Source organism: Elephantulus edwardii, unplaced genomic scaffold, assembly GCF_000299155.1.
Source record: "Elephantulus edwardii isolate Elephantulus edwardi_28Jun2011 unplaced genomic scaffold, EleEdw1.0 scaffold00133, whole genome shotgun sequence".
Lineage (NCBI taxonomy): Eukaryota > Metazoa > Chordata > Mammalia > Macroscelidea > Macroscelididae > Elephantulus > Elephantulus edwardii.
The window spans coordinates 7,565,832-7,590,502 of NW_006399883.1; the positions used below are offsets into that span (position 1 = coordinate 7,565,832).

A 24,671-nucleotide genomic window follows, 5' to 3' on the forward strand; every position below is an offset into this window, starting at 1 on the left:
GAGAAGTTGTGGCATATTCACACAATGGAATATTATGCAGCACTGAAAAGCAAAGAACTCATAAAATCTTATACAGAATGGGTGACCATGGAAGCAGCACTGAAAAACAAAGAACTCGTAAAATATATAGAATGGGTGACCATGAAAGACATTACGCTCAATGAAATATTTCAGTCACAAAAAGACAAATACTGAATAATGCCACTGTTACAAAACAGGGCTGACTTGGGAGTTGGAGAAAAACTAAGAAAAGAGGGAATAAATAATATACACAGCATTGAAACAGATGAGAGGGAGAACTGTATAAAAAGAGTATGTGATAAAGTTATTATTGGCCACACGCACACAAAAATAATAAAATAAAAAAAGTTATGATTGGCATAAGAGTTCAGAATAAGAGCTGCATAATAAAGTGGTCTAGGGGGCTACTGTATAACAACGAGAGAACTTTTTTTAAAAAAAAAGTGAACTGGAGGGAGGAGGGGCAGGGAGGAAATTGTGCAACAGTGAATGAATGGAAATACAAGTTCTTTATAAACTTTCATTAAAATCTCAATTTTTTTTTAAAAAAAAAGGAAAGCTGGACAGTGACCAAAGATGACAGAAGATTTGATGCCTTTGAGCTGTAGTTCTGAGGAAGAGTATTGAACATACTACCATGGACTGCCAGGAGATCTAACAGGTCTTTCCTAGAGTGAGTGAAGCCAAGCTGTTCCTTAGGGGCAAGGATTTTGAAGCTCTGTCTCAACTACTTTTAGCAGGTTGCCAGGACAGATCAGTCCTTGGAGAGGGACATCATGTTTGGGAGGATGGAGGGACAGTGAAGGAGAGGAAGACCCTGGGTAAAGGGGATTGACAACAGTAACTGGGGTAATGAAAGTGGCTGTGTCTAAGACATTGAGATTATCTCAGGATAGAATGCAGGGTTCAGAGCTATTGTGCATAGGGTCACTATGAGTCATGGTCGACTCGACCACAACAGCAGTGTGTGAGTAATGCGTTTCCTCCATGAGCTTGTCATTTGTGTTGTCACAATTTTATTTTATACTTTCTGTGATCTGCAGTAATAAGCCCCTGTGATTTTCAATTTAATTTGCTTTTTTCCTTGTGGCTGACGATGTTGACCATAACACTGTGTGCTCGTTTGCTATCTGTAAATCTTCTTTAATGGCTAGAACTAATTCAAGCAGGATTTGGAAGAGGCTGTGGCACCAGGGATATCACTGCTGATGTCAGATGGGCCCTGGCCGAAAGTAAAGAATACCAGAATAATGTCTATCTTGCCCATTTTCTAATTGCACTGTTTTGTTTTCTGTTACATTTCAGGTGTGTTCTAGGTGTTAGTCATTTGTTAGAAGTGTAGTTTGCAGGAAGTCTGTTAATGGTCACAAGGTTAATGTGCTTAACTGCCTCCATTCAGAGGCTTTGAAAGAAAGGCTTGGAGAGATGTGTTTGTAGAAGATGAGTCATGGAAAGCCCTGAGCATCTCACTTTGTTAGTCTGACAGATGTGGAGTTGCAGTGAGTCAGAATTGACTCAACAGCAGCTGAAGCTATGATCTGTAAATATTTCCTTCATGTCTAGAACTTGGTTTTTTATGCTCCTACCAGGGTTTTTCACATAACAAATGTTTCTTATTTAGATAAAGTTCAGTTTATCAACTTGTCCTTTCATGAATTGTGCTTTTGTTATGAATACTGCTTGTATTTAATAGGCTCCTCCTTGTCCTGACACATTGTTCTTTTTATATATTACTGAGTTCTCTTAATATTTTAGTGTCCGGTATGTGAGATATATTGGTCTGTAGTTTTCTTGTTCTACTGTTTTTGTCTGATTTGGGTATGAAGATAATATTAGCTTCATAAAATGAATTCCCTCTTCTGTTTTTGGAAGCAATAATGTAGAATTGATGTTAGGGTTTTTTTTGAATGTTTGTTAGAATTCTACCATGAAACTATTAGGACATAGCAATTTCTTTGGAGGTGGCTTTTAAATTGTAAATCCAATTTTATTAATAGTTAAAAAGATACTAAAATTATTTCTTATTTCATGAGCTAATGGTAGCTTGTGTTTTTCAAGAAATTGATCTGTTTTCTCTTAAGATGTCAAGCGTATGTATATAGAGTTGTTCATAGCATTCCCTTCTTTTGGTATCTGCAAGATCTGCAGTGATATTCGTATGTCATGCTTAATAGTGGTAATTTGTGTTTTCTCTTTCTTTTAAAGTCTTAGCTAGATTTGTTATTTTTATCAACCTTTCCAAAGAACCAACTTTGTTTCGTTCCTTTTTCTCATTTGTTTTTATTCTCAGTTTCATCAGTTTAATTCTTTATTCCTTTCTTCCTCTTTTTCTTTTTGCTTTAGGGAGCTCTGGTGGCTCAGTGCATAAGGAATTGCACTTCTAACCCAATGTGACATCTCTCTGATTGTGTGAATCCACCATGGCTCTGTGGGTGAAAGATGGTCAGTTTCCTCCCATGTGACTTAAAACCTTAGAAAACCCACTTAAAGGAGTTCATTCCGACTCAACCAATGACAATGAATTTTTCCTTCTTATTTTGGGTTCATTTATTTTAATTATCATTTCCCAATATCATTAATATCACATGCAAGCAAAATATTGCTGAAAATCACTCAAAACCAGCTAGAACTGTGCATTGATAGGGAACTACTAGAAGTTCAAGCAGGATGTAGAAGAGGCTGTGGCACCAGGGATATCACTACTGATGTCAGATGGATCCTGGCCGAAAGTAAAGAATACCAGAAGAATGTCTATGCTATATTGGCTATGCAGAGAGATATTTGACTGTGTGGACCATAACAAGTTATGGCTAACATTGAGAAAAATGGGAGTCCCAGAGCAATTAATTGTGGTCATGCAAAACCTATACCTAGACCAGAGGCTGTTGTACAAACAGAGCAAGGGCCCACTACATGTTTTAAAATTAAGAGAGTGTGTCAGGGCTGTATTCTCTCTCCATACCTATTCAGTCCATATGCTGAGCAAATTGTTTGAGAAGCTGGACTCTAGGAAGAGGAATGTGGCATATTAGGATCGGAGGAAGACTCATCAATAACCTGCATTATGCAGATGACTCAACCTTGCTTGCTGAAAGTGAGGAGAACTTGAAACACTTGTTGCAAAAGATCAAAGACAACAGTTTTCAATATGAATTGTATCTCAATATAAAGAGAACAAAAAGTCTTACCACGGGACCAATAGGCAACATCTTGATCAATAGAGACTAGATTGAAATTGTAAACAACTTCATCTTACTTGGATCTACAATTAACAGCCTTGATACAAGAAGTTAGGAAATCAAGAGATGTATTGCACTGGGAAAGTCTGCAGTTAGAGACCTCTTCAAGTTACTGAAGAGTGCCAGTGTCAGTTTGAGGACTAAGGTGTGTGTGATTGAGCCCATGGTCTTTCCAGTCACTTGCTGTGCATCTGAGAGCTAAACATTGAATAAGGAAAATTGATGCCTTTGAGCTGTGGTGTTGGAGAAGATTGCTGAACATCCCATGGACTGCCAAAAGAACAAAGAATATGTCTTCAAGAGAGTGCAGCCAGAGTGATTTTTGGAAGCAAAGATAATAAAGCTTTGCCTCACATACTTTGGGCATGTTACTAGGAGGAGCTGCTCTGTAGAGAGGGACATAATGCCAGAAAGGTCATGAAGGAGAGGAAAACCCCCAACCAGGTGGATTGGTAACAGTGACTGCCGCAATGGGGTCTGATGTGTCAGGATATGTGAGTATGGCACAGGATAGGACAGGGTTCAATCTCTTGTTCATAGGGTCACTATAGGTTGTACTCAACGCCACGGCACCTAACAACAACAACAGATTCTTGATACAAGACTTTCACTTATTTATATGAATGGCTTAACTTTTGGTATTATGACCAGGCTTAAACACAACTACTAAAACTTGTACATCCAGCTTCTGTCATGGCTTCTGGATGGTATTCACCCATTTAACTTGTTAGGTATGAGTGCCTGTTTGTACCAGGCCCACGCGTGGTACGAGGCCACTCTTGGTACTTACACAGATGATTCTCTTTTCCAGCAGTAACAATAAAAAGGTAAACTAACCTGTTTAGGCTTGTCCTGGATAGGTAAGGTCACAAGTATTCAATTTACAAAAACTGACCTGGAGCTTGCTGTGGGCCAGAGTCTGTTCCAAACTCTCAACTAGTATGAATATACAGGTGGTCCATGTGTGAAAACCACACATGTTAGAGAGGAGGGCAATTGGAAAGATGTGGGTCAGTGAGAATGACCTTCTTATTCCAGTTAGAACATCTTTATGACTGGTGGCTTTTGCTTACATTTGAGCCTCTGTTATACTCCTTTGAAAGGTGCCCAGGGCCTGTCTTCACCCTGTGAAGGAAGATGTGGTTTGTGAAAATTCCAAAGTACCCAGAGCCAAGTCTAATAAGAAAAGTGGCTGATAAAATTAGGCAGTTTGGTCAGATAGCAGCTTTTTCATAGTCATAACTTCAAGGCTTCCAGATACTAATATGGTGTTGAAGAGAAAGAGAATCTTTTGGAAGCCACATTGGAAACTCACCTTTCATTGTTGACCATCATGTTCTTTACACAGTGAAGTTTATTATCTCATAATTTTCAGATGTATAATGTGTGCTTTATGATGATAACTTGTCATCTCCTTCCACTGTTAGTGACTTCATTATGCCACCTTGAAGTGTTGAGCCTGGGTTTTCTTAAGTAGTGACTTGCATCTGTGTGCTTTGCCTTACAGCAGATCCCAAGTGCCATCACGGGCACACTCAGCCCCCAGGGCATCGTGGTGCCCGCCTCCGCCCTGCAGCAGGGAAATGTAACCATGGCAACAGTGTCAGGTATGTGTGAAGAAAAACCTGACAGCATTTGCAGGAAAAAGTCCTTATATTAGCACTAAGAAAAGTATGTAAACGTAATTTTTAATTGATGCCTTGATCACCGGTTCCTGGTATAGTAATACTGAAATCTGAAACTCTTAGAGTGTTTGTTTATTTTTAACTTTGATAACATGTTTTATACCAAGAAATACTGAGCAGGAAAATGTTTTATGTAACAGTTGAAAGTATCTAACCAAATCGAATTGTACTTTTTCAAAACTCATTGCTGTTGAGGCAGAACTGACTCATAGCTGATTCTCCAGCGGGGTTTCACAGGCTATAAATAGCGGTGGAGGAGATTGCCCATCTTTCTCCTCCAGAGCCAGTGGTGGATTCAAACCACTAGAGCTTTGTATGACTATTTTTTAAAATGTAGGTATAGGAGGATTCCTTCTTTCCACCTCTTATTTTTCCCTCATGGTGGTTTTATATTTGGGTTTTCTAGATGCACCAGGGAACTTGGTAATGTATCTCCTTCTTGTACTTGTGCAGCAAGTGGGATGTACTCCTTGGGGGACAAAGTAGAAAACAGAGGCAGGTATAGAGCAGGAAAGTTCCAAGTCCCAGTTAAATCCAGAGCTCCCTGTGGTTCGTGTTATATGAAGAATAGAGAGGCCTGATGTACAGTTCTGTGATCTTTGACAACTGCTTATCAAATGTGTGCATTTCATTGGTTTTGTGGCAAAACAGGTAGCAAAGACTATTATTGGTTATGTGAAACGATTAGGAAACCCCACCTTAGAGGGGAGGAAAAAATGTTCACCAAACTAGAAATTTTACTTCCTGTATAAATATATCAATAATCTGTGGTTTTAAAATAATTAAGACTATAGCTTAAAGGTGATTTGGTTTGTCTCTGCTTTCTTTTTGAGGTGGCACAGTTTACCAGCCTGTCACTGTGGTCACTCCACAAGGTCAAGTCGTGACCCAAGCACTGTCACCGGGGACAGTTAGGATCCAGAATTCACAGGTGCATGTTGCTTCTCTTTAGGGGGATCCTGGGAGCATGTGTGCACACCTGAGGCTGTGCTGTGCGCAGTATGGGGAGGTGCGGGTAGAACCAGGCATGCACTGTGTGCTCTCCACGATGGTTGATGGTCGTAGATCTCAGACTGCCTGCCATGTAGGAACTTTTCTGTTGAGTTAAATGTTGATGTCTTGCTTCTTTTTTCACTTTTGCTCTTCATCTCCCTTATTGTAGAAAAGTTCCAGAGGCAGAAAAACCCAAAGAAGCAGGGGCCAAATGACTACCACCCAGCAGCAATTGCAGTTGTAAAGCATGTGTGTCTGAGCTAGGTGTGGTTTTCAGTCGAGGGCATATCAGAGGATTGAAGGCATGTGAATGGCCACTTTAAGGGGCCCACCTGAAAGCTCATTATATTGGCAGGTTGTCCAGCCATACTAGATACCACCTCCCCCAGGCCTCCAGCATGAGAATGTAGATGGACACAGACCTGTGTGCCTTGGAAGGTCTCCTGAGGCCATTCTGATGTACCACTGCCAAGCCAGAGCTGGCTAGAAGTTACTATGTTACTTTAAAGTACTTACAGACACTGAATGGGAGGCCTGAAGGAAAGGATTAAAAGTAGTGCCTATTGGACCTTTTCTTTCATGTTGCCAAGTATGGGCCCTGCTCTGGGGCACTCAGCCCAAGATCTCTTTACCACACCCCATGGCAGGTGGCAGGCACCAAGAAAAGGATGCTCTCATGGCCTAGTTGTAAGAAGCTACACTGCAATCCCAAAGACACGGAGTTTGAGTCCATCAGCTTCTCTGTGAAAAGATTGACATCTCCTCTGTGCTTTATTTCCTCTGGAAATCCTCTGTAGGGTCAGCTCTGAGTCAGTTCTGACTCAGCAGCACACAACAACAACAACGGGACAGGTCTCACAAGAGGCAGCCCACCAGCAGAAGGGACAGGCCAAGAAGAACCAGGACAATACCTGTGGCCTTGGGGTTGTCCTGTCTTAACTGAATGCCTTTGTGGTCAAATAAGGAAACTGGACAAGTGTTCTCCAAGACTTCTTTACATTCTGATTTATGTGTATGAAACATACACAGACGACACATGTCTACTTTGAGGTTTAAATAATTGAAAGACAGTGTTAATTTTTCTGTTCTTCTTTTAAGAACACTTCATTTTTATATTAGTGCTTTGTCTTTGACTCATAAAGGGGTTTTTTGGGTTTTTTTTGTGGGGTTTTTTTGTATCATTACAAGCTTTGGAAATGTTGGTATTGTACTTAATAACAGACAGTTAGGGGGCTCTGATGTGCAAGTGCAGGCTGACCTTTGGCCTTACCACAGATTTATTGGACAAAATCAAGTAAGAGTCAAAGGTGCCAGGCTATGATGGGGCTGGGCATGCCAGTGTGATAGGAGACCTCTTAGATCATCTCAGCACTCCTCCTCATAGTCCTTCTCTTTACCAGCCTCCATTCTTCCCTCACTTTCTTATCCTCCCCCTCTTCCCGTCTCTTCCTATGTTTGGGTTCTTGATGTATTTTAAGTAATGAGAGTCTTTATGGTTTTGTTCCAGAAACTGTCAAGGTTGGTTTTACTAAGGAAATTGGTGATTTTCCATTATGGATCACATTGTCATTTTTGTCTCTGAAAGCACCGTGTCACAGGTGACTCTCATCATCATTAATACTAGTGATGGTGGGAGTGGCATCATGGGTGGCGGGAGCAGTGGAGGTGTGAGTGGTGGTGGCGATAGTGGTGTGGTGGTTGAGGAGGGTGGGTGATGGGGGTGATGGTGGAGAAGAACGTGGTGATATTGGTGGAAGCAGTGCTGGTGATGGCAGTGATGATGGAGATGTGAGTGGAGGTGGTGGAACTGTTGGTGGTGGCCTGAGTGGCAGCCATAAATAAACCTTTGTAGCTTGGGTGCTATACTGTCTTGTCCTGCTGAACAGTGTGGGTCCATGGCCTTGTGTCTGGCCATGCTTCTTCCAGTGGGGTCGGTTTTAGCTCAGCATTGACCCCAAGCAAGGAACCACCTACAGCATCTTTATTTAAAAGTTCTTCATTCTTAATATAAGCACATTAAAATGTTTAGAGCTGTTGGTGGCCTAGTGGCAAGACGCTACACTGCAATTCCAGAGGCACATGGTTCAAATCCACCAGATGCTCTGCTGGAGAAGGAGGTGGCAATCTCCTCCTGTACCAGTCAGATCTGATTTGACAGTACATGTACAAATAATACAATAAAAAAAAATTTAAAAATGTTTAGAGCTGAGATTTCTCTAATTTCTCCACCCACCCCACCCCCGTTTTTACCACTTTCTGGTAGTCTTATTACTTACAACTTGGGTACTGGCAAGTCAGAACCTACCCATAGCTGACCCTCCAGTGGGTTTTTCAGAGTTAATTGCACTGGAGGAGATTGTCCATCCTTCTCCCTCCACTACTGATATATTTTAAGGTTTTGCTTTGATTTTGGCCAGTGACAGATTTTTGCCTCCGTTTGTTTTTTACAGTAATCTTTATCTTTTTCCACGTTGATGTATGTGAGTAAATAGAACTGAAAGGCTTATAACAAATTAAAACTTTCATCTTGTCCTTCTTTTCACCTTATCCTTCTTACTCCATCCTGCCCCTCTGAGGCAACAACTCTCAGATATGTTTGATGTTCCTTCTGGTTACCTCTTGTTTGTAAGGATAAATATTGTAACTGTTAGATGTTGTCAAGTTGAAATCAACTTGTAGTGACCCTATGTGACAAGGGTTTTCTAGGCTGTAACGCTTACGGGAACAGACCATCACATCATCTTCTCAAAGCAGATTGACAGCATATAATCTGACCTTCTCTCCTGACTTGGAGTCAGTGTCTCTAGTGGCTTCCAAGATAGTCAGCCTTACTCCCTCTGCCTCTTAATCCTTTTTTATCTGCTCTTGTGGCTTTTTAAAATTTTTTCCCTCTCTACTCAACTATGATGAGTCCTACTTTTGTTAGTGCTATGTTAATTAGCTTCATGAGCTCTCCCCAGTTGTTGCTTGGAATCTTTTACAAGGTAGAAACTCAGTGGTTATCATATCCATCTCTGAAAAATCCAAGTAAGTGTATGCGGCCGTCTGCATTGGTGCTTAGCCTCTGTCTGCAGTATCCTGAGGCCACCTTGCCTCTCTGGGTCCAACCCCTTCCATCAGCTATGCCAGATTGGGACAGCTCTCTCCTGGAGGCACAAGCTGGCTTGTGCAGTGCTCTGAAGTATGCACCATGAATGTAGACAGTCTACTTACCATTGTATCCAGCTGAAGTTGAAAGCTACTTAGACATGTCATGATGCTTGATTGCTTTCTAACAGTATTTTTTTATTGTTTAAACAGCTTCAGCTCCAGTTAAACCAGGATCTCAGCATCCTACATTCCGACGATGGCTCATCTAAGAATAAGAGAGGGGTCTTGCCAAAGCATGCCACAAATGTGATGCGGTCGTGGCTCTTCCAGCACATTGGGGTAAGAGCACATGCGGTGCCCAGTGAGGAGCTGTGAGCAGCTCTCAACTTGTGCGCTGGGGAATTCTCACATACATGGCCTGTGAGCCTGATCTTTGCATCAGTGTGTCCTTGGCATCTGTGTTTGAAGCACAGAGCAGAAGAGTCATCAAAACTGGGGACTTTTTTCTCAAGAAACTTGAAATATGACAAGAGAGACTACTAGTGAACTTGAGAGAAACCATTCCTGTTGACTGCGTAGACTCATGTTAGGAAATCCTGGTTGAAGAGATGGGGATGAGGACATGAGGACAGAAAAAGTGCACTTGAAGCTGTGGCAGTTTTAAAGACTGACATGTAGAAATTGAGGGCCAGTAGATGATTTGATAACCAGTCATACCAATATGTTAGTCCAGTGCACCTTATTTCCTTACATGAGCAACAGGCTGCTTACGAAGGAGCCACATTTTGTGTTTGTGGAGGAAACTGTTTCCATTAGCAAAGGCAGTAAGCAGTGCATGCTAAGAGAAATATTCTTTCAGAGCCAGTGTGACCATTATTAGACACACATGTCCTAAAGATACAGTGCCCCAGGAGACAGAAATATATTCTTTTGCTTATGTGAATATGTATTTTTTGTTTGCGTGTGTATTTTCATTTTGGAAAATGAATTGATAGGTATGTTAAGGCATTTCAGTATGATAAAATAGTAAATGGCTGTCTAAAACGATAGACAAAGGCTGCCAGCTCTAGGGTACTTTAGGAAAATTCTTTTAAGTGGAAAAATATAGTACGTACATATTTTAAGTATATTATTATTATAGCCAGTTAATATATCTCGTTTTAAGTATGTGATTATTATAGCCAAGTCATCAGATGTTTAGAAGGCAATACAAATGGTGAGTTTAGTGATGACTTTAGTGTTTTGTTTTTTTTTTATTATAAGAAGATTATTTATTAGATTCCAAGGACCACCTCGGGATTAAGCCTCAATCCTTTGCAGTTGAGGGTGATGTGGGAGGCAGGCGGGGGAGAAGGTCCACTGATGTCTAACTCGGTTCTCAGGGAATGAGCTGGTATCACTGGAAGGGACTTTAGTGTTTTTATACTTTCTAAAATAATAAACCTTGCCCATGAAGATTTGTTAAAATGCCACGTTTTCTTTTTCTACAAAGCATTTTCTATCTCTTCTTGACCTCATTTCTTTGAAATAATGTTCCCTGCTTGTATTTTTTCCCCATTATTCTAGGATCAAATTTAGCATGTGGTCTTGTTTGTTTTCTCTTACATTGTGTATGTATACCCCCAGCTTTCTATTTCTGAACTTTTTAAGGTATAAGTTCCATAGCCATATACTTACTTATTAAATTGAATTCTAATTTGAGAGGGGAAAATAGAGACTGAGATAAACCCATAGCTAATCCAGGTTTAATATAGTAATGTGTAAAGATTTTTCCAAAACATTAAGTATTCACTTAAAAACAAAACTCTGAGAATGATTGTATGAAACACAATATGAAGAATATACAAACTTTATGAGCAAACCAGTATTTTAAGGGATAAAAAGCAAAACGACATCCCAGAGGTGCATGGTTTGGATCCACCAGATGCTCTGCTGGAGAAGGAGGGGCAGTCTCCTCCTGTATCAGTCAGATCCATTATGACGGTACACACACACAAAAATAAAATAATTTTTTTTAAAAAAAAAATCAAAACAAAACAAAAATCCCCCCCTCCAATAAATTCTCATTTCTCTAACTTTGTCAAGATCCTTGGTGGTATAATGGTTAAGCGCTCCCCTACTAAGTGAAAGGTTCGAACTCAGCAGTCACTCTGAGGGAAACAGCTGTGACGTTTTGCTTCTGTAAAGGCTACAGCCTTGATTACAGCATTTCTTGCCTGTCCTGTAAGATTGCTGTGAGTGGGAATAGACTTGACAACAATCAGTTTATTGTACTCATCTGTTCACTTTTGCTGGGGTAAAACTGGCCTGAAAAAAAGAGCTTGGGTTCATGTGGGTATTAGAGTCAATGTGTTAACATTTTCTTGTATGTAAATGATCTAAATCTTAGGAAAAATTATTTTTCTGTTTATTAACGTAAACATTATTTTCCTTTGGTAATGTTTTGAATCCTAAATAAAAGAGAAAACCACATATACACACACACCATCCTGGTCTTAACTCTTTACTCATAGACTCACTAGCTCTTCTAGAGACTACTCAGTGGTCAGTTTATTCTCATTTTACCAATGAAAAGAGCATGTCAACACTTGTAGCAGGCCCAGAGCAGCTGCTTGGCACATTTCCTCCCCTCCACATTTTACCAGAGAGCTCTGTTGACTTGATGGGTGAGGATTTGTTCTGTCATCCCAAAGGCAGGTGATTTGAATCCACTAGTTGCTCTGCACAAGAAAGGTGGGTAATCTTTTATGTGTGATTCACCACAGAAACCCGCTGTGAGTTGGTTTGACAGCTATGAGTTTGAGGGGTTTTTTGAAATCTATTTAACCAGGTGTGTGATGGAGGAGAATTTGCAAACTTACTGTGTCTTGGTTGCCTCATTTCTGAATGAATCCCTGACTCTACCTCAGGAGATAACTAATGGCGGGGTAGAAGAAATGGGCTATTTCTTGGCTGTGGTGGAAGTTTCATCGATGGAAAACTCAGTAGACGCAATGTGTTAGAAAATTATGCCTCAGTAAAGTTGATAGATGCTGTCCAGCACAGACCCTGGAAGGGTGATGGTGCTGTCACTTTTGTCACCACCTTTGAGCCTTCAGCCATTGTGTGGCTAACTAATGTTAATTGAGCTTTAACAGTTCCTAAAAAACTCTTCATTCTGAGGAAGTTATTAAGAATGTTTCCTTTTTGATTGGAGCATTTCTTTTTTTAAAGAAATGCCAGGTAGGTCTTGGTTAAAAGCTCTTACTGCTTCCTGGGCTTGTGGTTTGTGGGGTTTTTTGACCAGTGATGACGTGTAGGCCTCCATTTGCCTGGAGAAGTGTAATTCTCTTTGTAAAACTGGAAGCTCATAGCCACCCTTCTTCTTCTTTGTAGCACCCCTACCCTACAGAAGATGAGAAAAAACAGATTGCTGCTCAGACAAATTTGACACTACTCCAAGTTAATAACTGGTAAGATGTCCACCCCTTGGAATTCCTGGCTCCTGATAGAGAAGAGCATTTGGAAACACAGATACCAGTTGTTGTAGCTGTCTAATGCAGTTATAACACAAATACCCCAAGCAGGTGGTTTTAACAAATGGGACATTTAGGAGGCTAGAACTCCCAGTTTAGGGGTCTGGGGACTGACTGTGAGGAAAGGTGTTCTCTTTCTGTCCACTCTGGGGGAAGAGCCTTGTTTCTTTCGGTAGTTCCTTGGCTTTCCGGTGATCTTCATGAGCATGGCAGCTATCTTTCCTTACCTCTGCTTTTTTCTTCCTTATTTAATATTTAGATCCAAAAAAATTGATTTAAGACATACATGCTTTATACCAGTCCTATTTCACTAACATAACAAAGAAAAACTGATCCCAAATGAGATAAGAATCAAGTTATAAGGGTTAAAATTTACAGTACATATATGTTTTTGGAGGACACAATTCAATCAGTAACATTCCCAGTAAAATTTGGTTGAAAAATATATGAATCCTTTTAACTAGCAACCTTCTGTTAACAGAGTACTGGAATTGGTGCCAAGATGCCTAAAAATAAATCAGTGCCCACTTTGAACTTGCATTTTCTGTTATTAATACCTCGTTATAGACTTTTCAGCCACATGCTGCTTTCCTTTCACCGCCCTGGCCTTGTAGTCATGCAAACCCATGATGTCCTTGTGGGTGTGGCAGGCTGGGAGCACAGCGTCCTCACCTCTGCTGGGACCTCTGCTGTCCTCCACTTTTTGAAACCTGATGTCATTTTTTCTACTAAAATCAAGAAGACAGTTCCACTGCCATTTGTGTACCTCTCTTGCTCCTAGCAGGGCATGGGAGCCCAACAGAGAAATGTTCCGGGAGCCAGGTACCCTATCGTGCATATCCTAGTCTAGTTCTGGGGTTCCATGTTGTGGTGGATGCTTGGATCATGACCACTTGTTTTCTTTCTTAAATAAGAGTTTATGGCCATTACTAACTGGCATTCAGGCTTAGGCCTACACTTTGTTATTGAATCATTTGCCTTATTTTTATTTACATATTTTTCAGGTATAGGAAGCTGTATAGAATGTTCAAAAAAATTGACATGCCTAAAGGATGTTTACATGCTATTTTTATTTTAGCTATATTAAAATGTTAGCTTGTTGCAAGTGAAGTTCCAATATAAATGATAAAATCTGATTTGTAAGTTACAAATGTAGAAGATATGCTATTAACATTGCATTAAATGTTTTATTACATTGGTATCACCATTTATTTTTTTTATCTGAGTGGCCATACTATCTTAGTTATCTAATGCTCCTCTAACTGAAATAGCACAAATAGATGCATTTAACTGACAAGCTTACTTGCTCACATTTTAGTAAGCAGATGTCTAAATTCAGGGTATCAGCTTTAGGGGAAAGCGTGCATGCGCGCGCTCTCTCTCTCTCTCTCTCTCTCTCTCTTTCTCTCTCTCTCCTCTCTCTCCTCTCTCTCTGTTGCTTCTGTGGAAAGGTCCTTATTTCCTCACATTATCTGTGGGCCCAGTGCCCTTTAGAGAGCTCCATATGTTTTAACATCAGCCTTCCCGAGTCTAGGAAAGTCTTAGCACTGGGACTCTGCTCCCAAGTCTTTTCTGGTAATACTGAGTTCCCTCTTTCTCTGCTCACTTCTCTATGCTTTTAGCTCTTATAAGATTAAAGATGGTGTGGCCTGCACCCCAAGAAGGTATAAAGATGGTGTGGCCTGCACCCCAAGAAGGTATAAGGATGGTGTGGCCTGCACCCCAAGAAGGCTCCCTTTATCAAGGCTGTGACCCAAATAAGTGTTTTCACCCAACCCAAATCACCTTATAACAAATTGACTGATTACATCAGATCACATCATGGGGAGTGATTACATCCTAATATGATTGTCAGATTACATCATTTCTTAACTACTAAACCACAGAGAATCATGGCCTAGCCAACATGACATGTATTTCTGGGGACCACAGTTCTGCCTGTGACACTGTCTGAATCAATTCCTGTTACATTTTAAAATACAATATAAGCAGAAATGTGAAAATTTCAAGTATATTATTGCTGTCAAGTATGTAATATAAATGTAGCTTGTCCTTGAGTGTTTTCATTTGATCTGATGCTGACATTTAATATTTTGGGTTAGAAGCTGGTTGGTTGGTTAACTAATTGAAGGTTAAATGTTAGACAAAGAATATTTTTGATTGATCTGATGTCACCTTTCAGCATTACCTCTTCTCATTTGTGACTTTTTTATAGTCTCTCAGTTATTTCTTTTTATATTAACACAGTTATCCTATCTAGAATATTTGATAGGGAGTTCTGGTGGCATACTGCACAGGAAGTTGCACTTCTAACTGAAAGGTGACACTTCTCTGGCAATTAGAATTGGCCAGTAGCTCTAGCAGAGAAGCATGGACATTCTCCTCCTATGTGATTTACAGCCTCTGAAAACCTGCTGGGGAGTCAACTAGAAGTTGTTTCCGCCTCTAGTGAGAGAGAGAGAAGATAGGATACCAACTTTTAATTTTTAAAATTATTAATAATTTTATAACATTACTTTGAAAATCACAACATTTCAAAGCCTTTTAATTAATATTTGCAACTGCTTTAAGCTTTTGTGCCTTTTATAGTTAAAAAAATTCTGTCTTGTGAGACTGAACCCAGCATCATTATGTTGTCATTTTTGGTGAATGCTGTTGAGTCGTAGGTGACTCATAGCAATCCTATGAATGAAAGTCCTCAACATTTGTGTGACTTTCATCCTTTCTCCAGGTTCATAGGGTTTCTGGATGCAGACTATTATGAAAGTGGATGCTACTCCTGCTTCCAAGCTTGTTTTAATCAGAGAGCTCCACCAAACACTATCCGCCACAGGTGACCATTAACGCATTTGATATATCAGTGTTACAGTGTTCAGCTTCACAGCAACCACAAGTTACCTCTGTATGGCAAATGGATACACCAGGGCTCTACAGCATAGAGGGATTTTTGAACAAAAACAATGAATGACAGGCCCAAGGGCCGTGGATTAAAAGTCACCCACCTTTGGCTTGGTAGCATCACTTTCTGTCCATTGGGCCAGCTGATCTCTCTCTATCTCTGTTGATGTTATTGTTGTTTGAGTGCCGTCGAGTCATAGGCATCATTATTAGCTTATACATTGATCTAGTAGCAGGTTTGGATAATAAAGGGAAAGAAATGGATACTGAAACCGGAAGTGAGACTTGCTTGCCGACTCATTGGTGTGAAATGGAACTGCTATCATTTTTTTCATAGAAAAGTCTGTTGTCCAGGGCAGACATGTGCTTAGGGACCAAACATTGATTTTATCTGGAGCATTTTGCATCAGTCTAGTTCATTTATATTAGAATGTTCTCTGAAAAAAATCTTAGATGTTCTTGAATCTCCCAACTTTAAAGTTGAGCATCCTTCGTTTGCTTAATCCTGGTTATAGATTTTCCCTTTGCAGAGGAGGGCATGAAAGATGAAAGATTCTGTCCCCCTGTGACCAAACCTAGAGTAGAATTTGAGTTTAAAGCACTAATTTCATTGCCATTAGACCATGAACATGGCACTTCAGTGATCTACTGAGACCCATCTTAGCCAGTTTGTCACTCATGATACTGAACATAGAATATAGAAACAGATTCTTAGGCTAGGTGATATAGCACTTTCTTCACTGGTTTGGGGCTGGTATATTAATATGAACACATTTTGACTTGATGGAATCTTTTGTATGATGACTGTTAATTCATTTATGCACTAGAGTAACCCCGTGGTGTGGGCTGAACAGGTAGATTAATTCGATGAGTAGAATAATCCATGTTCATATAGTCATCCATGTCCAGTCTAAACTACCAGCTTGTCCTTTCACGTCACTCTATTTGTGAACTCATATGACCTAATGGCAAGAAGCTGTGCTGCATCCCTAGCCACGCAATTCAAGTCCACCAGCTGCTCCAAGGCAGAAGGATTGGCAGTCTCCTTCCACTGCTGCTGAAAACCCACTGGAGGTCAGCTATGGGTCAGTTCCAGCTTAATAGTACACAACAACAACATCACAGAAGTGGATTTTTAGTTTCTAATAGCAGCTATAATCAGTGAAGGATTTTATCACTGCTGTTTGCATAGTATATTTACACTTGGGTCTCCAAGGTAGCCCATAGTTTAAAATACTTTTCTGAAAGATAAAACCCTTCATTCCCTACTGTAGGGTGAACTCCATCTGGAGGCTGCCTTCTGACATTGCCCTGGTAGGTTTGTGCACACCCTGGTGGTGCTTTACATTAAAAGCCACTGACCTAAACATCACCATCAAACATATTGAGACTACATAGCAGTTTGCTGTTTTAATATGTTTCTCTTTAGAAGTTCCTAAAGAATTCACAATTATGAAATAAATTTGCTATTTTAATATGTTTCTCTTTAGAAGTTCCTAAAGAATTCACAATTATGAAATAAATCAGTTGATGTTAAAAAGAAATACCGTGAAAGAAAAGTCTTTATTTTGGCCTTTTAAAAATGCATTCTTTTTAAAACTGTCATCTTGTTGGGGGGCAGTGTGGTTATATGCTTACTGTTACTCTCAGATGCTCATTTTGCTAGAGAATTTGATTTCTATTACTTTTACTGTGATTTATTTAAAAACTTGTTTATAGGGGAGCTCTGGTGGCCTAGTGGCAAGAAGCTGCACTGCAATCCCAGAGGTGCATGGTTCGAATCCACCAGATGCTCTGCCGGGAAAGGAGGGACAATCTCCTCCTGTACCAGTCAGATCTGATTTGACGGTACACAGACACACAAAATAATAAAATAAAATAAAAAAAACTTGTTTATGGTATATATTGTTGATCCTGCAGGGTACCTTTGAAAAGGACATTTTAATATCAGGTTTCCCTCTGTTGGTATTCAGGTTCATCAATGCTAGACGACGGATTCTTCAACCAATGTTGGATTCCAGCTGCTCAGAAACCCCAAAAACAAAGAAAAAAACTGCTCAGAACAGACCAGTTCAGAGGTTCTGGCCTGACTCTATTGCATCAGGAGTTGCCCAAGCACCACCAAGTGAGCTCACCATGTCAGAAGGTACGAGCTTGGACCCACAAGGCCAGGAGAGTCAACATCACTGCATGTGGTGGCCTGCTCCTTAGTGAAAGCATGCAGGGCAAGGGGGCCGGGCTCGGCATGTGTGAAAGAACATGAATGAGAGGGGACACCTCGTCCAAGGTGCACAGTTGGAAGGGGACGGGACACATTATGTAGTGAGAGTGTGTGGGTGAAATATTTTCTGACCCTTCTTCCCTGTGAAGTTACCAATAGACTAGATAACCCCAAGTTTTCTCAATTTATTGGTCCTTTTCTCATTTTTAAGATTCTCTCTCTCTGTTTCATATTGGATAGTTTATTGCTGATCTTTCAACGTCACTGATCTTTTTTCTCCTTCAGTGTTTCTTTATAATCTTAGCCATTGCCGTTTTCACCTCTGAAAGTTCTGTTTGGGTCTGCCTTACATCTTTGTGGAGTCTACTCAAGATTGGAAGATGGTTGTAATAACTCCTCACATCCTTCCCGGCTAAGTCTAGTGTCTCTGCTGGTTGTGAGTAGGCTTCTGGTGGCTGGGTTTTTTTCCTCTTCAGTGTAGATTTTGCTTCCCTGCCTCTTCTATGCCTGGTTGATCTTGATTCCATGCCAGACATTGTGAGTTGATCTGATTGGATACTGTTTATTTTTGTGTTCTTGTAGCTTTCTTGAGGTTTGTTCTGGAACGCAAGCAAGTTACTTGAAACAATTTGATCCTTTTGGGTCTTCCTTCTTAGACTTGTTAATCTGGTCCATAGCAATGCTCATGCTGTGGTGGAGGCTTCTCTGAAAACACCCCAGAGTTGTGAGTTTTCCTATCTAGTCACATGACCACCAGGTAATTTTCTTGCTAATCCTTTCAAGTGCTTTCTTTCTCACAGCGAGTTTTCCTATCTAGTCACATGACCACCAGGTAATTTTCTTGCTAGTCCTTTCAAGTGCTTTCTTTCTCACAGCAGGTATGTGCTGATCAGTTCTGAGTCTCTGACTTTGAAGACCTTCCCAGGGTGACACTGCCCCTAACATGATGATGAACCTCGTCACAGTGAGCTGTAAATCCCATTCGTTCTGCCAGGAAGTCTCCTGTTGAAGGGACTGTGCTCTCCTGCTCTGTGGGTCTGTTTCCGTGCCATCTTGCCTTGGTGTCTGTCTCTCTGCCAGTCTCTTGGTTCTACTGCTGATACTAATTCTCTGCTATTGCTTCTCATCATCTGTGTTGTCTCTAGGGTTAAAATTCTCCTTGCTTCCTTCTGAGCCTTCACCAGAATTGCCACTGATGATTCCACCAACAGTCTTCAGGCCAAGCTAGGCTTTTCCTTTGCTGTTGTGTTATTGTGTCCCATTGAATCAGAACTGACTCAAAGCTGACCCTCCAGTGGCTTTTCAGAGGCAGTTCATTGCATGGAAGGAGGTTGTCCATTCTCCTGCCACAGAGCACTAGTGGACTCAAACTGTGTGACTTCAGGATTACAGCACAGCTTCTTATCACTAATGTAGGGCTCCCTTTTTACTGTTAGGCACCTTAAAAAGTTTTCCAGCCTATATTCATTATCCATTTCCAAAACGGTTTCCCCATTTTAGGTATCTTTTAGAATGGTAAGTCTTTCTTTTGGTGCTAAATTGTATCTAGTTATATAGTATTACTGTAACAAAGATACCACAGGTGGATAGCTTTAACCAACTGAAATTTACTCTTACATTCGCTGTTTATTCTCTTATATTTTAAGAAATCTATTCTCTTACATTCTTGAGGGCTGTTATTATATGCCATTGAGTTGACTATGATTCACAGCAACCCATATGGGGAACTGTGGTGGCCTAGTGGCAAGAAGCTGTGCTGCAATCCCATAGCAACCCTATGAACAACACTTTGAAACCTTGCCCTATCTTGTGCCAGTCTCCAACATGCTTGTGTCCATTATTATAGGCTAGACGTCCAAATGCATGGTGTCAGCTCTAAAGAAATCCTTTTTCTTTGTGTTGCCTAGAAGAAGGCTCTTGTTTGCATCCGCATCTGGGAACCCATCATTCTTTTGTGATCCCCATGTCTTGCCCTTCCCCTATGTCAAGGAGCCTCCAAGTCCAGGGATCTGGGCCAAAGGACACATTTTTTCATTTGTTTATTTTTTGTCCCTAAAAAATAAGTTATTAGAGCACAGCTTGGATGTAGACCCAAATACAGCACACAGTGCTGGCTATGTAGGCAAGGGGATATTTGTCTTCCGCATGTCTCTCTGATTCTCTCGTCTATCCAGTCTTTCAGATGGGGAATCTCCTTGGCCAGGGCATCTGCCTTCTCTTTGAGGGCCTCATTCCATATACATTTTTTTTAAGATTGTGTATTTTGCTTCCGGAACACAGTGGTCTGTATCAAACCACAGCTTACTGAACCCTCATTTCTTTGTTTCCTGGGAAGAATATCATCACCTCCCATTGTAATGCTGCATATATGGTTTTTCTTTTTTTGCCTTCTATATGTAGAATCTTTGTTGTGAAATAATAATAAAGTGTAAAATAATCCATCTTTGTACATTTCAGTGCTTGTCATCTGAAGTGCCAGTTTGTCTGAGATTATCTTTCTTTGTTAGCATTTCCTGGCATACTTTTCCTTTTATGTCTATTCCTAACCAAGATGCTTGAATTAATCTGACTTTTAGTTTTATGGTCTTTGTTTATAACAACTTTTTAGTAAATTTGTAACCCAGATCTTGAAGTCCTTGAGTGTCTCAGAAACTTTGGTCCTATTAATTTGTTTTTTTCTCTCATCCCCACCCAGTTATTTTCTACTTTTGCTTTTATGTTGAGAACCCTTAGGAAGATCTGACCCTGTCTGGTTGAGGCAGAGGCCATTCTCAAGATAAGTGTCACCTGGGTCCTTCCCACACGTCTGACAGCTCCATATGTCTCTGCTGTCCCTGGTGGACCCTCTGTTGGAGCTCATCATCCCAGCTGCAGGGAGTGGCGGCTTGGAGACCAAGTTGGATTCTTACAATAGGCTGGGATGGGGAAAATCAGGCTCATTAGATCTAGTTTTATTAGAGAACTTGCAGAGAATTCTCTGCCAAGATTCTTGTGACAAACAGCTACTCGCTGAGAGACACACAAGTGTCTGAGGGGATATTTTCCCTCTGCTGAGCAGCGCCTGACCCACTAGGCTGCAGATTCCTTTGGCCTCCCTGCTAGTTGACAAGGATGATAGTTGTCCTTTTTGTCCTGTGTTCCTGAGTCCTGTGTAGAGCTTTTATTAGTGCATCTCACCAATATCTGTCTCATCTTCCTAAATGTGAGGTGCGGCTAGGGCCCAAGGAGCCCTCCCTTCTATCTGGGATAGAGCAGCATTGCCAAGACACTGTGGTACTTGACTGAACACTCACAGCATGGCTTTTTGGGGGTGAAGGTGGTATGAGAAACACTTTGCCCAGAATTAGGCCAAGGCAATGCAGGACAGAGATCGGCACATTGCAGAGTTTTTATCCTTAACCCCTGTAAATCTGCCTTCTGTATTCTTATGTTTATCTACTTTTATAAGACAGTCTCTTTACTGTCATCTTCTGTGTTTTGATTGCATTTGTTCTCCTTGCACTATTTGCTTTTGGCCCTGGGATTCTTCAGGCTTAGACAGTATTCTCATAGGCTGAGCTGACTTACAGTGAATTCTAGAGCTGGTCTTTTAAGTCGCTATTGAGCATCCTATAAACATATATAAGATGATAGATCAGAGTAGCAGCTAGCATGAGTGAGCAATATCATGTTTTCTAGTCTAGTACCATGTTAGTCATGACAAGCCTGTGCTTTTTCAGGAGCTGTTGTCACAATCACAGCACCCGTGAACATGAACGTCGACAGCCTCCAGTCTCTGACCTCCGACGGCGCCACCCTGGCAGTGCAGCAAGTCATGATGGCAGGCCAGAGCGAGGATGAGTCTGTGGACAGCACAGAGGACGACGGGGGCGAGCTCACCACCACCCACATCAGCGGGCTGGTCCTGGAGAATAGCGACTCCCTGCAGTAGGACAGGAGGGGCACAGCAGCCAGGACAAGGAGCAGACTCACCTGACTTTTTATAGTTTGCACAGCAAACGTTTTACACAAGTTTTATTTCTAATATGTTTTATATGTAGATATAGAAGAGTGCACTTTTGTATTTCATAGTAAGCTTAAAGAGCGTCTCTACTGGTGCAGCAGTTTCTTCCAAATGTGTGAGTGAGTGAGTGTGTGTATGTGTGTGTTTTTAATTTTAAGAAAATATGTTATAAGTTTAACTCTAGGAACATGGTGAATGAGACACCGCGGGCCCTGATTAGATAAAGGAAGAGTACTGCCACCTCTGCAGTTGTGCAGCCTGGCTGGGCCCTGTGCTGACCGTGGGCGCCACAGACTGGCTGACCTGGGTGTCCATGTGTTTGAAAGAAGCTCCTACACCGGAACTGCCAGCACAAAGTGGACGGCAACCCAGAAATGAAGAACGTGTGAGCTCGTGGTGAATGTGTGGCGGTTCGCATAAATTTAATTTCTCTCGCATTCACTGAGCCTGTTTCCTTTGCTATATATGAAAAGAAACGCCTATTTTTACCTTGCTGGAATTATTGGATAAAAAGCTATTTTTATAAATTCGATATGAATTGGATTATGACTATATTGAGGATAAAATTTCTAGAGAAGAAACAATACATTCATAGTACTTAAATTTGGAATGTTCTGTGTAGTACTTCAATTTGGACCAAATTCAATGGACCTGCCTAAAGTTAGCTAGCATTCCACGGTTCTCATTTACTGACAGAAAAGGAACTGTTTGATGCAATTGCGATCTCTCCCATTTGACTTTGCATGCAGTGCTCAGATTGCATCTTTTACTTGATCTAAACACATATCTAAAGGTATTTGCTAATAGGACTTGAAGTAAGGTAAGTGAAAATGGTAGCCAGTAATCTGTTAAAGCTCTTACCTTTCATGTTCTTTCAATCTAATTTAAATCTGACCACAGTTAAATGGTAGTCTTAACCATATTAGCTGTGCATTATTTTAGAAGTTTTTAATGAATCATATGTTATGCATAGAATGTTTATTATCAACTAATATGAAATGTTCATATCCCATTGGCTCTGAGCTGGGGTACATAACATATTTCCAAAGTTTATTACACAATCACAGATAACCACAATGTGACAAGGATGAATTGAGCCACAATTTATGCAGTGACTAGGCCTCCTCCTTCTGTGGATTCATACACACTTGCTTTTGGCCTTGGTGTCAATATTGTCTTGTGTTTTTTGCTTTGGAATTTCCAGAGCTCTCCCTGTGACTTAACCATGTGAGATTTGGAATAATCTCACAATTTTGCTTTTGTGGCAACAAGAGAAACCCAAGGGTACTGAGTTTTGTTTGCTTTTGATTTTGTTTTACTTGGTTTTTTTTAAACTGGGGAATGGAGCTTTTGTCTGAGAGAAAACAGACTACTTTGTTTCATAAAGGCTTTCTTTATGTAATCATGACTTGAATGCTCTAACTTTGGTTTGCTATAAATGACAATTTATGGTAGGGCAAACCATCAATTCTTAAGAGTCAAACTAGTGATTGATTATTGAAGCAAGTTTCCATTGAAGGAATATTTTGAGCTAGTACAGATTATTTTCTGGAACTGAAGCTCCAAAAAAAACCCCCATCTTAATTACAATGAGTCATAAGATACTACTTTATAAGTAATTTAGAAAGCAGCAAGAAAGACAAATATTTGTTTTTAGAATTTTAAGAGCTTTAACTAAAAGAAATAACTTGGGCTTTTACAATTCTTTAGGGAGTTGTTAACAATTTTAAGCAGTCACTGCATTCCTTATTTATAACATATTAAGTCAGACTTACACAAATCCAAGGGAGCTCTGGTGGCTTAGTGGTAGGAGTTGTGTTGCCATCCCAAAGACTTGAGGTTTGAATCCACCACCTACTCTTCAGGAAAAAGATGAGCAGTCTCCTCCCATGTGATTGTTGTTGTTGTTGTTATTTGCCGCCAAGTTACCTGCGACTCATAGCGACCCTATGTACAACAGCCCTAAACCCTGCTCTATCCTGTGCCAATCTCACTATCTCCGACACACCTATCCCCATTACCCCAGTCACTGAATCAATCCACCTCATAAAAGGTCTTCCTCTCCTGCACTGTCCTTCCACCCTCCCAGGCATGACATCCTTTTCCAAGGGCTGGGCCCTCCAAGTTGCAACATGTCCAGAGTATGTCAGACGAAGTCTCAGAATCCTTGCCTCCAAGGAGCAGCCTGGTTTAACCCTCTCAAGGATGAACCTGTTCATTTTCTTAGCAGTCTATGGTATATATATTACTCTTCTCCAACATGTGATTTATAGCCTCTGAAAACCCATTGGAGGGTCAGCTATGGGTCAGTTCTGACTTCAAGGCACAGAGCAACAACACAAATCCAAAAGATTATTTTTCAGTTTTATTATACTTAAATTGCAGCTTTGTTTTCATAAAACTATTAACTGTGGATGCCAGCCAACCCATCCTCCTCTCCTTCCTCACTCCCTCTACCTCCTTTACACTACGCTGCCCTCTCGCTTAGATTAGTAAGAACATGTCCAGAGCAGACACTCATGCACAGGTCCTTGTTCTTCCTCCACTAGCAATCATGTTCATGCCTGTGGATTACTGCTTAATAAGGTTGCCTCTCAGTGTTCACTAGGCGGCCTGCGCTATGTGTGTTCCCTGGCTGGGAGCCAGCGCCTCCTATTGAATGACAGGTATGGGCTGGGGTCAGCTGACATGGGCATCATGATGCAGTCAGGTCCTACTTGCTAAATTTAGAGGAGTAGGAAAAAGATCACTTAAGAGAAGGCATTGTGAACATAACCCCTATGGTGCTTCTCCCAGTGAAAAACTATAAGTAATCTGTCCCTGGCAAGCTGGTATTGATTCTTAAGACCGTTCTTTGCGTGCTTGCTGCTAAGTTTGCACCTCAAAAACACTGATTTTTCCAGTCCTCAAATGTTAAAGAGAATTTGTGAAAATACATTTTCATTGGGCTTGCATTTTGAAATCATCAGATTAAATCCCAGCTTTGTTCTTGTTCAATATTTTCAT

At 40.7% G+C, this 24,671-nt stretch overlaps 1 protein-coding gene across 2 annotated transcripts in view; it reads left to right on the plus strand.

The window, feature by feature from the left end:
* PKNOX1 (PBX/knotted 1 homeobox 1) overlaps positions 1-21,828 on the plus strand; it is a 74,661-nt gene extending 52,833 nt beyond the window's left edge. The window contains exons 6-11 of one of the 2 annotated variants that reach the window (XM_006893935.1): positions 4,768-4,867; positions 5,779-5,876; positions 9,239-9,367; positions 12,404-12,480; positions 17,415-17,587; positions 21,382-21,730. In XM_006893935.1, coding sequence (XP_006893997.1) covers positions 4,768-4,867; positions 5,779-5,876; positions 9,239-9,367; positions 12,404-12,480; positions 17,415-17,587; positions 21,382-21,593 — 789 coding nt within the window. In that variant the 3' untranslated portion in view covers positions 21,594-21,730. Of the gene's footprint in view, positions 1-4,767; positions 4,868-5,778; positions 5,877-9,238; positions 9,368-12,403; positions 12,481-17,414; positions 17,588-21,381 lie in introns of both variants that reach the window. The other variant, XM_006893936.1, reaches the window with a different exon arrangement.
* The last annotated feature ends 2,843 nt before the right edge of the window (positions 21,829-24,671 follow it).